General features: G+C 40.6%; 1 protein-coding gene across 4 annotated transcripts in view; it reads right to left on the bottom strand.

The window, feature by feature from the left end:
- The window catches only part of CPAMD8 (C3 and PZP like alpha-2-macroglobulin domain containing 8), a 56,224-nt gene that overhangs the window by 33,427 nt on the left and 8,268 nt on the right, over positions 1-14,529 (bottom strand). For 3 of the 4 annotated variants that reach the window (XM_072029124.1, XM_027471774.3, XM_027471772.3), the window contains exons 11-22: positions 14,012-14,239; positions 13,673-13,843; positions 13,161-13,289; positions 10,729-10,918; positions 8,938-9,110; positions 8,682-8,831; positions 8,413-8,574; positions 6,127-6,269; positions 5,110-5,175; positions 2,485-2,716; positions 1,747-1,900; positions 1,064-1,206 (exon numbers count right to left, since the gene is read on the bottom strand). In XM_072029124.1, the coding sequence (XP_071885225.1) occupies positions 1,064-1,206; positions 1,747-1,900; positions 2,485-2,716; positions 5,110-5,175; positions 6,127-6,269; positions 8,413-8,574; positions 8,682-8,831; positions 8,938-9,110; positions 10,729-10,918; positions 13,161-13,289; positions 13,673-13,843; positions 14,012-14,239 (1,941 nt within the window). The remainder of the gene's footprint in view (positions 1-1,063; positions 1,207-1,746; positions 1,901-2,484; positions 2,717-5,109; positions 5,176-6,126; positions 6,270-8,412; positions 8,575-8,681; positions 8,832-8,937; positions 9,111-10,728; positions 10,919-13,160; positions 13,290-13,672; positions 13,844-14,011; positions 14,240-14,529) is intronic. The other variant, XM_027471773.3, reaches the window with a different exon arrangement.

Here is a 14,529-nt window from a genome sequence, read left to right as displayed (position 1 = left end):
TCAAGGGAGTGAGAAACAGCCTTGCAGGTGCCAAGGTCAGTGTAGAAGGAGGGGGAGAGGTGCTCCAGGCGCCGGAGCAGAAGTCCCCTGCGGCCTGTGGTGAGGACCATGGTGAAGCAGGATGTCCCCCTGCAGCCCATGGAGTACCACGGTGGAGCAGGGTTTCACGCTGCAGCCCGTGGAGGAGACCACGGTGGAGCAGGTGGCCCTGCACCGACGGAGGCTGCCGCCTGTGGAAGACCCCTGCCGGAGCAGATTCCGGGCCGGACCTGTAGCCCGTGGAGAGGAGACCACGCAGGAGCAGGTGATCTGGCAGGAGCTGCTGCCCGTAGGGGAGCCAGGTTGGAGCAGTTTTCTCCTGAGGGATGGACCCCGTGGTACGGACCCATATCTGGAGCAGTTCTGGAAGAGCTGCTGCCTGTGGGAAGCCCACGCCGGATCAGTTCATCAAGGACTGCATCCCGTGGGTGGGACCCCACAGCACAGGGGACGAGAGTGACCGAGAAGGAGCGGCAGAGAAGAAGTGCTGTAGACTGACCATAACCCCCATTCCCCCGTTCCCCTGCGCCGCTCGGGGGGAGGAGGTGGAAGAGGGTGGATGGGGGGGAGGTGCTTTTGGTTTCTTTCCTTTGTTTCTCACTTCTCTAGCTTGTTAGTAATGAGCAATAAATCTTACTATCTGTCTTCTTATGCTGAGTCTGGTTTGCCCGTTACACTAATTATTGCGTGATTTTCTCGTCCTTATCTCAATCCTTGAGCCCCTTTCACATATTTTCTCCCCATTCCTCTTTGAGGAGGGGAGTGAGAGAGCGGCTGTGGTGGAGCTCGGCTGCCCACTCGAGCAGAACCACGACAGCAGTATTGAAGATTCACCAGCATGAACTCAGAACTAAATGGGCCCTTCTTGTACTTGTACCACAAAAATTATTTCCAATCATGTAAACATACACCTTACAATTCTTGTAAACCTACTCTTGTTTGATATCACACCTAAAAACTTTCATGATTTGCCCAAACATTTATCACTTTTTTCGGAATTATTACAAATTCATATTTTTCTTACCTCAATAATAACGCTACTGCGAACATAATCCACTCCAACTGGGGTCCGTTTGTCCATATAACTGTCCTCTGAGTGCTTGCCATTCTTTAAAGTTTGCATCCCATCTTGACAGCAATTAGTTCCACCATAAGCAAAAGCTTTTGCTAAGAAACAGAAAGGAAAAGAAGCGGAGATTTCAGGATATGATCTTGATCTACAAGAGTCCAAAGCATCGATCTAAATTAATTAGATACAGTTGACTAGCAACACATGAAATGTTTTGTAATTACAGCTCTATTTGCTAGATAATCTGGACAGTCACATCCAACATTGCATAAATATTTGGACAGTCACAGGCAACAGAGAAACTCTTCCCTAGCTTCCCATGCTGTACAAGTTTTACCATTTAGGATTATTTCCTTTAAATATGTACAGGATTTGTTATTCTTTATTCAAAAATTTACACTGATCTCTGAAGATCTTGGAATCTTCTGAAGTTTGCTCATACAGACTCTTCAGTGCATAACAGTTACAGAACTAGTTTGTAAGATAAAAATGAGGTTGAAAAGCTAAGTTGGCAGTAAGCAAAATAATGATTCCACTTTCAGGTACTAGGGAAAGAAGAATGCTCTTCTGAAAGAGGAGTAAGAAGAAACACTTGTAAAACTCCTTCAAGCAGCAAGCTATTTTTATCTGTGTACTACCAGTGATGTTGCTCAGTCCAAGCTCGTTGAAGGACAAAACAATAGAGGTGGGTTTAGCTTCCCCGGGGGCAACACACTTCTTTCTCGTCAGATGATGTTTCCCAGGGTGCCCAACAAACTTTATGCCTTTAGGAACCGAAATCTTCACATGAACCTGTGAAAAGTTTGAATGCCATTTATTGCAAATGTCATCTGCAAAACCAACAGATGTGTGAAAAATCTGAAAACTATAAAAACTGTAATAACAAACATGGTATGCACAGATTATTCTTCAAACCTTCTGGTGTTATATTTGACTGGCAGCATTACTTTCAGCCCAGCAATTCTACAAGTGGTTCAGATACTACCTGAGCTAAGCAGATAATGTGTTTGAGAAGAAACTATCTGGGGAGAGAGCATTTCTTGAAAAAAAGTTATTTCAAAGCAAACTGCTTTCAGCAGCCCACTATGAAGCAACTCTGTGGTTCAACATGAGCTTTCTAACTGTCTTCCCTACATTTATCAATATACTGAATTCTGAAGAATTGCAAGACTACTACAGATCTTTCAAGCTAAAGTAAATAAAGCAATGACTTTTATTAGTGATGAAAAGCAATATCAATCTTCAAAGCATTTATGCTGAACTTATCATTCTGTTATCCTTGCATCTTTTCTACTGTAATTTGTAGATCACTTAGAAAAACTTGATAAGAAACTACAATTTAGTATCTTAGCAACCAGAACAAAGAGGGCTGTTACCTCTACGCAGACAGCTAAGTAATTATAGACAGTCAATGGGATTTTGGTCTGTTCTCCCCGGATGACGTGGTACGGCAGTGTAAAATCAATGAAGAAAGGTTTAAATGTCTTCAGTTCTGTTTGACTTGCAATGCCCAACCCCTTCTCTTCAGACAGACCCACAGCTTCAGTTATCCACGTAGTGATAGAGTCTGGCACTTCCACACGCAGCTCTGCTTCTCCTGATGTATTACTGCCAAAGAAAACACGGAATAACATGGGTTGATCAGGTTAATGAAATGTGTTTGAACAAAAACAAAGCACACAGAGCCAAATATTTCGGGGTTTTCCCTCCAGATCCAAACTTACAGGATAGCATCAGTATCTGCTTTGAACAACAGCTTATTAAAAGCTCAAAGTTTTCTTGCTAAGTATCAGAATTTTTGAGAATTATGCACATTTATAAGAAGCAGAATAGTAACTAGTGGTTTCTGCATAACAAAACCTAACAAATTCTTACTGGATGAAAAGCTTTACAGGCATTTACACCCCATTACAGAGGGTCACTTTTCTTACAGGTAAATATCTGCAGTAAAGAAAAAATAAAGAAAGAATCCTAGATAAAAACAATTCAGTAATAATTTATTTCACATTTAGTGAAATAAAAGTAATTTTTGTTGGAACCCACTCTCCTTGTATACATTGCCACATTACAGCCTGTACTTGAACATAAAGGCAAGTAAAAAAGAATTCTAGGCACTAAGTTCAGCAACTGCTTGTCTAGAAGAGCATATTTTGATTCAGAAACATCTTAGTCGTTGGTTTTTGGAATGTCTGACTCAGAAAATTTCCAAAAATATAATTTTCTTCTAGTGAGGACTGAAACTAATTATTAAAAATCAAATTTCTATTTTGAGTATTCAGCTCTACTGTGTGTACCACAACAGGATACCATAAACTGGTACACTCTTCCATGCTTCATAATATAGAAATTCAGTTTAGTTCTGCAGACTTTGCAATTTCTCTCCTGCAAAGAAACTTTGGCCTTGCTTGGAACAGAAAACATTTCATCTAAAGCAAGAACAAAAGCTATTTCATGCCTCAACTGGCAGGATGATTGGTGCAGTTATGAGTACACCCTAAGGTTGTTTTCTCTCAAGCCCTTATTTATTCCCCTGAGCTCGATACACATGCTGCTAGCTTCATAATCTTTTGCAAGGTACATGCATTGTAGTTGGCATGGAAAGTAAGAAAGCAAGATCTTCAGACTAAGCTCTACAGCATAACATACTGCTTCTCGTTGCTGCAATACCTGCTGATTCACATCCAGAACAAACTGAAGAATTGTATTTTTTGCCGCTTTTCAACTCTGAAGGGTATTCAAATCTTAGGCACCAATGAGGTATCTTTACCTTTATCATCTAAGTCAACTGTTTGTAACTTTCAATGGGCCTAAGCTACTGCAACTATTAGTAAATTGGCAGCATATCACATACTGGTCTTTGTATTCATATTACAACAGAAAAAAATAATAAAAACAAGTACTTTGACTAACAAACTAGAGATCACTATGCCTTTGAACAGACATAGTAGGTTTGGTCAATCTCCAAACACTCTAGCAATGGATATAGCTCCCTACTACAGAGGAAGAGCCTATGAAATGCATGTGGCTCGACAGCAACAAGTTACTTGAACTTCTCTTAAGCACACCAGTTTCTTAATATTTAGGTCTTCATCCTAACCAGAGTTAGGTAGCCAGTACTTGCAAGAAACTTCAGCCCTGAAGAGAAAGCAGAAGGGTGTTCTAGCTTCAGAACTGGCAGCATTCCAGTCTGTTTAACTGGACAATTTGTTGCAGCTGATGTTCTTTCCACTGGGATTTCAGCCCATAACCAGCATTAACATTATTTTCACACATGAGGGCACTTACTCTTCTGGGCGGGGGGCCAAAGTACACACAGATTTCCAGCCATTAGACCCTCCAGCCAGGCTCTAGGAATTTTTAGAATTGGTTTGGGAAGTTGACATTAGGCTTTTGTTTCTATTTTGAGGATTGTATATTATAATTATAAATGGTAGAAACAAAAAACGAATTTCTTCAAGACAGTGGAAATCAAACAATGCTTAGCTCAGTTGTTTCAATAAAGTGGAGAAAATGTAATCTGCAACTTTTTATTCCACACTCTCCCATTTATAATTGACTGCCCAAGCTTGCTGAGGCCCAAAAAGGCACTTCTGGAATTCTTTGTATATTTCTACAAAGCATATTTCATGCTCAATTGAACAGATTTGAATACACTTGCTACAAGTTCTTGTCAAATTTAATTTCTAATCATTTACTGAGAGTGAAGTTTACTGCTCCTTTTCTTCGCTCAAGATGCTCCTCCACTGGAGGCATCATGGCGAGTTGGACACACGGGGTACAATATACCTCTGTCATGACTACAATTTGAAGTGAGTACACTTCAAGACCAGATGAAATGTTACAAAGAAAGATCATTAATTAAAGCGGTAATGAAGACAAGCAACAACAACAAAGATCAGAGACTGCCAACGTAGCTCCTGTAGGTTTTAAAGAGCTCCATTTTCTGCAGCTGAAGAGGATACAACCCCCAAGATATAAGTAAGGGAATTCCCTGTCCATACCTGACATTAAGGCAGTGCCATATCCATGTTTCAGGAAAGAAGGTTCTTTTCCTCTTCTCTGCTCTGCTAGAAGAATAAATAAGCCTTTGAGAGTGAATTCTTAATAAGTCAGTTAGTTTTAACATTAAATGATGAATCAGTGCTACCAACTGAGTGCAGCTCCCATACCAACCAAAACTCCAGCTAGCATAGTTTCATAATGAAGCGGTGCATCATTCATAACACAAGTTACATGGTCTTTCCAATTCCTCTCATTGTGCACACACACATCAGTCTGAAGCCATAAGTAACCTAAAAAATCTAAAAGTTGTGATCCAAATTCTTTCACCAAGCAAAATCAAAGAGAACAGGTACAGCATGTGACTTCCCATGACATCATCATCTGGCCTTACTAATAGCAGTTACTGTTTTATATTCCCCTCCATTTCTTTAAGTTGGAATTATTTTGATCTCTAATATTTTCAGAATTTGTTCTATTTTTCTACCCAAGATGCCTCATTATCTGTTTCTTAAATGATCTTTAAATGCTACTTAAGAAAAGCCACCAGTCGGTTCAAAATACAAAGGCAAAGCATATCCTCAGTTTGCAGCATTAGTTGTAGTATCTCATGACTTTTCCTTCATGAAGTCCCTCATTTTATTTATTTTGAGCACCACCTGAGTAGCACACAATTCTGAAACGAGGGCTAGCATGCAAATACTGACAAGCAGTAGTTAATATATCGAAAAGCAGCAACAAATTTGTAGAAAACCAAGATGCACAAAGAGTTTCAAAGAATATTACTTTGTTAAATTTAAATTAATTATGGAAAAATGCAAAGTTAAGTTTAACAAAGCTTTTGTTAGGTCTATCAAGACAACTGAAGATGGTTTCCCCTCCCAACCACCACCTTGAGGAAACTATGCTATTTTCTGGAGGCATAGGAGTATGAAATGGCTGAGAATATAGGGAGGGGGAAAAAAAAAGGTAAGAGGTATCATAGACAATATGCATTACAACAAACAAACATACATTACCTTGGTGCCACTCTAGAATGCATTGTAGCCACCAGTGTCCCAGTATGTGGCTGAAAAGCTGGGACAGCCTCATCTGTATACATGCCTCCGTTCTGTCTGTGGTTTAAGCTGACTATATCAGTCATTACAACCAAGCCAGTTTCCTAGATAATAAAAATGAAGACCGCAAAAGAAAAAAAAAAAAAAAAAAAAAAGAGAGAGAAAGAGAGAATTAAGCATGTACCAATAAAAGCTTTTCTGAAAAGAAAATCCCCCCCAATCCTAATCTGATATCTACGGGGTAATGTTCAATTGAAACTTGAGGATTTAAAAAAAACAAAAAACAAAAAAAACTTTATGGAAAATAAAAATTACTGTTAATGAGAAAATATGTCGGTACTTGGTAGGTAGGATTTTTTATTTATTTATTTTTTACAAGAAAGCTCATTTGCTTGGAAAATGAATTTCACCAATATCTAACATTACTGGGCATGTGTCTAAATGTCAGACAACTACAGGTAAAAAAATTATTACGCATTTTCCCCCTTGAATATTACTCTACAGCTTTTTGCTCTTCTTAAAAGTTTCCAGTGTGTTCTGCTGTAGCTAGCAGGCAGCTTGCACGTCAGACATCCCCAATTCTGCTCTACAAGAAATGCCAAGCAAAATGGAAATTGTCTGCACAGCTTCACAGTAAAAATACAGAATTCACAAGAAAGCTGTCTGCCAGTTCTGTTCCCTAAATGCACTTATTCATAAGAGACAGCAGCTCCCAGACACCAAAGGGAGTATGGGCTTTGTTATCTTTCACGTACACATCCAACTCTTACAAATCAGGTATACAGCAATGCATAAACAGCAGCTATTAACATATGGCTCTTTTCCCAGGAGTTTATGCCACTCAGTAAGAAAAAAACACATCAGAACAAAACCCCTAACAGATCAGGGAGAGGAGAAAAAGCAGCAACTCCTGCAGCAGTGGGTATTAAACGAGGATTTAGAGTTTATGATTAGGCAATTGAGACACTAGGGGAATACATGGGAGACTATGGGGTTTAAGACAACACAATAAAACAGTTTAGCTAAAAATGCAGAAAGAACAAAGGGAGTGGAAAGAATGGATCCAAAGGAAACAAAAATCATTATTATTAGAAGTTGCATGAATTAAAAATAGAAAGAGCATAAAACACGAGACCTGTAACGCTGTTTTTCTTAGAGGCCAGTCTGTCTTTAAGGATGGTCACTACGGAAAGCCTATATAGAGAATATAAAACAAATAGCCAGTACAGCATGGCCTTCCACATGACATCCTCACAGTTTCTGGCAGTCAGAGAAAAGAGATTACATGCTGCAGCGTACATAAAGCAAAGAGGCAGGACATCAGCAGAGTCTGAAAGGGTAGATGGACTCTACTGTGCAACTGCAGGAAGGTAAGAGACAAGCCAACACAGAACTTTTCAAATAGATCACCCACAGCTAATGATAATTTTAATAAAAAAAAAAAAATAAAGCAAGAAGCTAATGGAAACATAATAGCATGCCTTTGAAAACCTTCAGAAGACTGAACTGGTTTTAGCTTAAAGGATTGCATTGTTAGCAATGAAGCAATGAATTAGTGCATGAATACATTAAACAAAAGGAGAACTAATTAACTCATTTTAAATACCCAACTTGCAAGTCAAAGCAAATACACAGCACAGATTAAGGGAAATAAGATTTTTAAGATCTGGTCAAATTTAACTATTGAAGTACACCAAACTAACAGAAATAAGTATATGCCCTTTGAGTAGCAATCTGATCAAGAATACAAAGAAAATGCAACTAATCTTTCACACAGACAGCCACAGCATCTGCCAGAACTGTGGCAGAAAGGAAGCTAAAAGGATTTTTAAAAGATAGGCTAAAAGGAGAAAGGCTAGAAGGAAAGACTCATGTTCTACCTTCATTTCCATCAAAGTAACTGCAAAGAGACCTGTAAGTTCACCTATAAGTGGAGGAATTTTCTGGACCTTGTCTCATTTTTCAGAGCCCCAGAACTGATTTTTTACACCAAACAGGACATCTGGCCCTCTCCTCAAGATTGGCCAAAAATCAAAGCACATTTCTCCAATATCTTTGCTGGAACAATTTACTCTTTGTTCTTGGAAATTACTTTTAAGGCTACCCCCTCGGAGAAACCACTTCTGATGTGAAAAAAGAATAGAACTAAGAAATTAGCTATGAAGCTAAAAATTATCATGCAAAATTATGCTGCAAACATGAAAATAATAAGACACTCCAGAGAGATGTGAGGCTGATTCTTCCTACTGTAAATGCGAAGCGAGCATCCTTGGTGATGTCCCAGTGCCAGGGAAAGACAGAAGATCTACGACGTCTACGTGAGGACATGCCTGGCCACCAGAAGTGCCCTTCCTCCTTTGGAGCTCCAAAAGCATCAGATACATCATACTCTGCAAGTTCTTGAAACACCTGTAAAGAAAAGGAAGAGTCCTTAGGTATAAAGGCTACTTATTAAAGGTAGAGTGCAGATACCAGCACTAAGAGAGAAAGCGTCAATGCCTTAACCTTCTTTTTACCTGACTGGCTGTCAGCTGAAAACCTGTCTTCAGCAAGTAGACACTCTTATCCACCGTGGCAATGCAAACACAACTTGATTTTGCAGCTCTGACCCTGATGTTCACAACGTCACCAGGTCTGGTCTCATTTGCTGAAAGAGTCACTGCAACCTAGAAATTTAATAAGCCCCATCATCTCAATTCCTGCTCAACAGACAAAACTACGAAGAACAACAAGACACCATCCCTTCCTCTCCATCAGCTATGTTACCAATACCTGATTTTCAAAGGAGGACTTCACAGGGAACTGCAGACTGTCTGTGACCCCTTCTCCATTCTCCCTGACGTAATACACCAGAAGACGGCCCAAGGGAGCCATGTTATGAGTTACTGAGAAACGGAGGAATGTCATGCAGACTTCAACCTCTGCTGCAGGTGTACCAGTAGGTGCTAAAATATAAATTGTAATAAATCAATTTAAAATAAATAAAAGAAGGCATTTATTGACACAGAACACTGGTAAGAGCAAGTATAAATGGGTTTGAAAAAGGATCATAGAATCATCGAATATCCTGAGTTGGAAGGGACCCTTAAGGATCATCAAGTCCAACTCTTGACACCGCACAGGTCTACCCAAGTTCAGACCATGTGACTAAGCGCACAGTCCAATCTCTTCTTAAATTCAGTCAGGCTCGGTGCAGTGACCACTTCCCTGGGGAGCCTGTTCCAGTGTGCAACTACTCTCTCTGTGAAGAACCCCTTCCTGATGTCCAGCCTAAACTTCCCCTGCCTCAGCTTAACTCCATTCCCGCGGGTCCTGCCGCTGGTGTTAATGGAGAAAAGGTCTCCTGCCTCTCGACACCCCCTTACGAGGAAGTTGTAGACTGCGATGAGGTCTCCCCTCAGCCTCCTCTTCTCCAGGCTGAACAGGCCCAGTGCCCTCAGCCGTTCCTCATACGTCTTCCCCTCCAGGCCTTTCACCATCTTCGTAGCCCTCCTCTGGACACTCTCCAACAGTTTCATGTCCTTTTTATACTGTGGTGCCCAGAACTGCACACAGTACTCGAGGTGAGGCCGCACCAGCGCAGAGTAGAGCGGGACAATCACCTCCCTTGACCTACTAGCGATGCCGTGCTTGATGCACCCCAGGACACGGTTGGCCCTCCTGGCTGCCAGGGCACACTGCCGGCTCATATTCAACTTGTTGTCTACCACGACCCCCAGATCCCTCTCTTCTAGGCTGCTCTCCAGCGTCTCATCGCCCAGTCTGTACGTGCAGCCAGGGTTTCCCCGTCCCAGGTGCAGGACCCGGCACTTGCTCTTATTGAACTTCATGCGGTTGGCGATCGCCCAGCTCTCCAACCTATCCAGATCCCTCTGCAAGGCCTTTCCACCCTCATTCGAGTCCACAACTCCTCCAAGTTTGGTGTCATCAGCAAACTTGCTCAAAATGCCTTCTATTCCTACATCCAGATCGTTTATAAAAATATTGAAAAGTACCGGCCCTAAAATGGAGCCTTGAGGGACCCCACTAGTGACCGCCCGCCAGCCTGACGCAGCCCCATTCACCATAACCCTTTGGGCCCTGCCCGTTAGCCAATTGCTCATTGATTACAAGGTTTATGGAGTATCTTTTTGCTAACAGCAGTCATCATCATCATCATCTCCTTTAGCCTAATCCACATTATATACATCCACATATATTAATGCCCTTTCCCTGGATTAAGCTCAACTAGTTCAGTAAATTCCCTCAATCCCATCATATACATCCCTACCACTCAGTGGATTCCAAGTTGAGCACATTAAGAAAGTCTGTAATACATGTACTTTTTTGTTAAAAACAGAGAAAGACTACAGAATGAGTATAGAAAATACAAGAGTTTTCCCTCTTGGAGAAATTTCTCTCTTTTCTATATGACTATTTGTGCAATGGATATCATTACTTCTTTTGCACTGTTACTCTATGCCCTTAAGGAGCAAATTCAAAAAAAAAGATCATGCTTAGGTTTGCAAAAAGGTGCTTTTTCCCTAAAAATAGAAGAGAGTTTGCATTTCTGATGCTAACTACCTGTTCCTGGGAAATGTGCAACGTCAATGTTCTTCTCAAAGGGAAAGGTGTCTCTCTTGCTCCTCTGCTGGGTGACGTTGCTGGGTTGCAGCCCTGAAAGGACAATGTTGCCTCGCGATGCCACTTCATAATGTAGAGTGAAGTTGCAAGGACACGTGGACTTCACTGCAATCCAAGCCTCCTCTCCTACCTGCAGTCAGAGAGAGAAGCAGAAGATCTGGTCTGTTACAAGGCATGCTTTTCATTTGCAATTTATGGAAATCTATTTGGGTTTCCAGTCCAAAAGAGACGTGACCCCTCTTCTAAGAAATGTATGCATTGAAAAGAATATTACATTAGTACTGTTTCCATGGACTTTCTTCACAATAAAAAGGGGCCTGTGTTCAGCTCTTCACTCCCTACAAGTCTAACAGGAGAATGGGCTGGGGGGTTGCATGCATTAATGAAAACAATAAAGGAATCTCTGGAATCCTGAAAGTTAAGCCTTTTGGCACAGAGCAGCTGTCAGAATTGGTTGAATTTTAGACACCCCTTCAGTTGTCTAGCCCAAAACAGAAAGAGATGTGTTGGGGGTGGGAAGAGATGTGTTTGAGAGTCTTTGCTGTTTAATTGAGATTATACATGGTGATTACTTTCACATGGCAAATACTAATTCAAACAAAGCCAGTGTGGCCTAAAATTACTGGGAATAGATCTGAGGGAAAATGCTTTCAAATTACACAAGTCTTGATATTAATTTGAGTCTGGCACTCAGGGAGCTGTCAAACATACAAATAAACAAGAAAGCAAGCTTCTTTTTTGTGGGTAAACACATTTGATGCTTGCAAAAGGCTTGGGAGCAGCAAACCAACATCCTGCCCTTTTTTTGCACTGAAGTCCAATACCCAGAAGTGCTTAGTACTGAATCCCCTGGAGATAAAATCCCAAATAATGCCAATCCCAACAGAATAGATGTCAGTGCTCTGTCAGGGTATAAGGAATGGGTAATGTCTGAGCAATAAGCAGCCGACTTTCCTAGAAACACAAACTTCTTACTTCTGGGTTATGAAGACTTGTGTTAAACAGGATTTCTTCATCAACTTCCACTCCTGACCCTCCTGCCATTTAAAGCATAACAATGGCCACCTAAGACTATTAAGACTAAACAGAAATGTTAAATTCCAATGACATATTTTGAAAACTCTTTCTTCAGCACTAACAGTGTTATTTTGCCAGATTATACATATGGTACAAACCAAACTGGCAAGGACTTGAATACAAGGAGCTGGCAATGGTTAAATACAGTCAGAATGCCACAGAGTCCAAGTACCTCGTGACATTAAATATTTGAAGTATTAAGAATTCCCCAGTGGAAATGATGAAACAATTCATTAAAAAATGAATGTAGCTAATTGGAACACCCAGTAAGAACTGGCAAAGCAGGGAAACAGTTCCCACATCAGCTGGTCATCCAACTCCTAGCTTTCCCACAGAAGAATTAGTTCTAATCAGGTTATAATAAGAACAATGTGTTCAGATTAGCAGTGTATAATCTCCTTTCCATACCTCAGGAAACTTGTAAAAGATTAATTAGCCATTAAACTACCATGAAATGCAGTGATAAAAAAATGCTCTTTTTTGGATACCATGAGTCTGAAACCAACCTGACAGATCTGCTGATAATAGAAAACTATGCACAAGTATTGCCAAAACCCACAATTTTTTCACAAAGCAATATGCTGTCCCTTAGAGACGTGCCTCTTCCCTGGCAGAGAGCAAACCCTAAACAACTCTTTGTAAAACAGAATGCAACAGAAATCATGGCTAAATCAGATCTTTCACTGGACAAGGATCATGACAGTTTCTATACAGAAAGACCACATTTTTAGAGAGGCTCCTACAAAAGCTACATAAGAAAACAAGGTAACTATGCATAGCTTGAGAACTGAAGGCTAAACTTATTCAGCAGAGATTTAAACTGTAAGTTCTAGAGAAGCTACATAGCCTAATTTGGATCTTTACTAATAAAGCTACTTAATCCCTCTGATTTCACTTCCAATCTTTCAGCATTTGGTGACTTGAACTAAAGCATGTCATTTGCACAAACAATTCACGTGAACATTACTGGAGGTGAACAGTATAATGTACATTCAAATACAAAAAAAAATAATAAATGCCTGATCTCATATCAAACTGTCTCCCCTGTTCCCACAACATGAAAGAAAATGAGATGCTGTACAAAACATCACAAGAACTTCGCTTGGAATCATGTGCAGCCCACATTGAACAATTATTTGGTGTGGGAAGTGCAGCTACAACTGCACTTTCATAGTGGAAACAGTAACAGTCCATGACCCCAGGAAACAGAAAAGGCTGGAAAGATTTAATTAGACCAAAGTGCATAAAGCCAAACATTGCAGTTGTTGCCATGAAGGAATATGAAGCCAACATACCTGGAAAGGTTTATCTGGTGCTTGGAGCTGGATGTGACACTTGCTGGGTGAGTACCAGCTACTGATGGACAAGTAGTTTGGCAGATACTGATCTCCAGATGGTTTCCCATCAATTGCTGTCACTTTGGTCTTAACAAAAATTATATCGGAATGTTATTCATGCATATATCAGAATGTTATTCATGCATGGCAAGCTCAATTCCTACTCTCTTCTTACCCTGTATTCCCACCTCCCATATTTTCTCTCTTTATCTCTACTGTCATCTTCACATGGCAACAGTACTCTCAAAATATTGGACACTTGAACTATGGAGAAGTAGGTTTTCACGATGGTTATAAACATCAGTTCAATTAGCAGTAAGAAAAAAAGAAGCAAGTGTTGCCACACACAGATAAATACGTTGAAGGTAAAAGGCATCAATTTCCTGTTTGTAGCAATGACTTATAAAGTGCGGGTTTGACAAGATTAGCTACATTAAAGCCTACTAATCCTATAAAGAGCTTTCACCTACCTCCAGCCAGACATACTGGGCAGCTGTAGGAATGGAGGGGATTTCAAACTCCACGAGGCCATTTCTTGATACCAGTTCACTTGTATAAACATTGTCCTTTGGTGTGAGTTCAGCTTTAATTCGAATAGTGACTCTGTCAGCTGGACTTCCATCAGGGTAAGTGACTTCTACCTACACAGTGTTTCATTTAGAAAACAATGTTTTACATTATTGGCAATTCCAGTCAATGATAAAAACAGCAGGTGGGAAAAACACACCAGGACAAGGTGTAACACTCTAGGATCAGGTCTGTATAACCTTACATCAGCTACATGTCAGTATCTCTATTTTTAATCTTACCTTTCCTTTGTAAGGCAGTCCAGGTTTGAACTGTTTTCTAGTATCCTTGGAATACTTGATATCAATCAGCTGTTTCTGAACAGGTGTCGAGTCATCAAATGTAACCTGCTTGCTCCCATCTGAGCTGGTCACTGTGGCCCAGATATTGACTGTGCCTCGAAAATGTTCCGGAACGTCAGCTGGCATCATGTCTTTCACACACACATCGAAAACAGCAGAGCCATCAATCTACCAAGCGTGTTGGGGAAGGGAAACATAAGTTTGCATATACATTCAAACAGGGTCTAGAAGCCAACTCTAAAGTGTAGACACTTGACAGGAATTTGCAGCAGTATTTTTAAAGGATGTGAGGTGGAGGGAACTAATGGGGGCAGGAGAAAAAAAGCAAGTTTTTATTTTCCTCCCTCATCCATTATCTGAGCTACCTCTGTCCCAGTCTCTCTCTGTCATGTTCTCCCTCAGCCCCATATACTCTAAAACAAGATTAATACTACACCAACAAGTTCTCTTTCCCCCAA

The sequence above is a fragment of the Anas platyrhynchos genome, chromosome 29 (genome assembly GCF_047663525.1).
Source record: "Anas platyrhynchos isolate ZD024472 breed Pekin duck chromosome 29, IASCAAS_PekinDuck_T2T, whole genome shotgun sequence".
Lineage (NCBI taxonomy): Eukaryota > Metazoa > Chordata > Aves > Anseriformes > Anatidae > Anas > Anas platyrhynchos.
The sequence above is the reverse complement of the archived record's forward strand: the minus strand, read 5'-3'. Positions and strand labels throughout refer to the sequence as shown.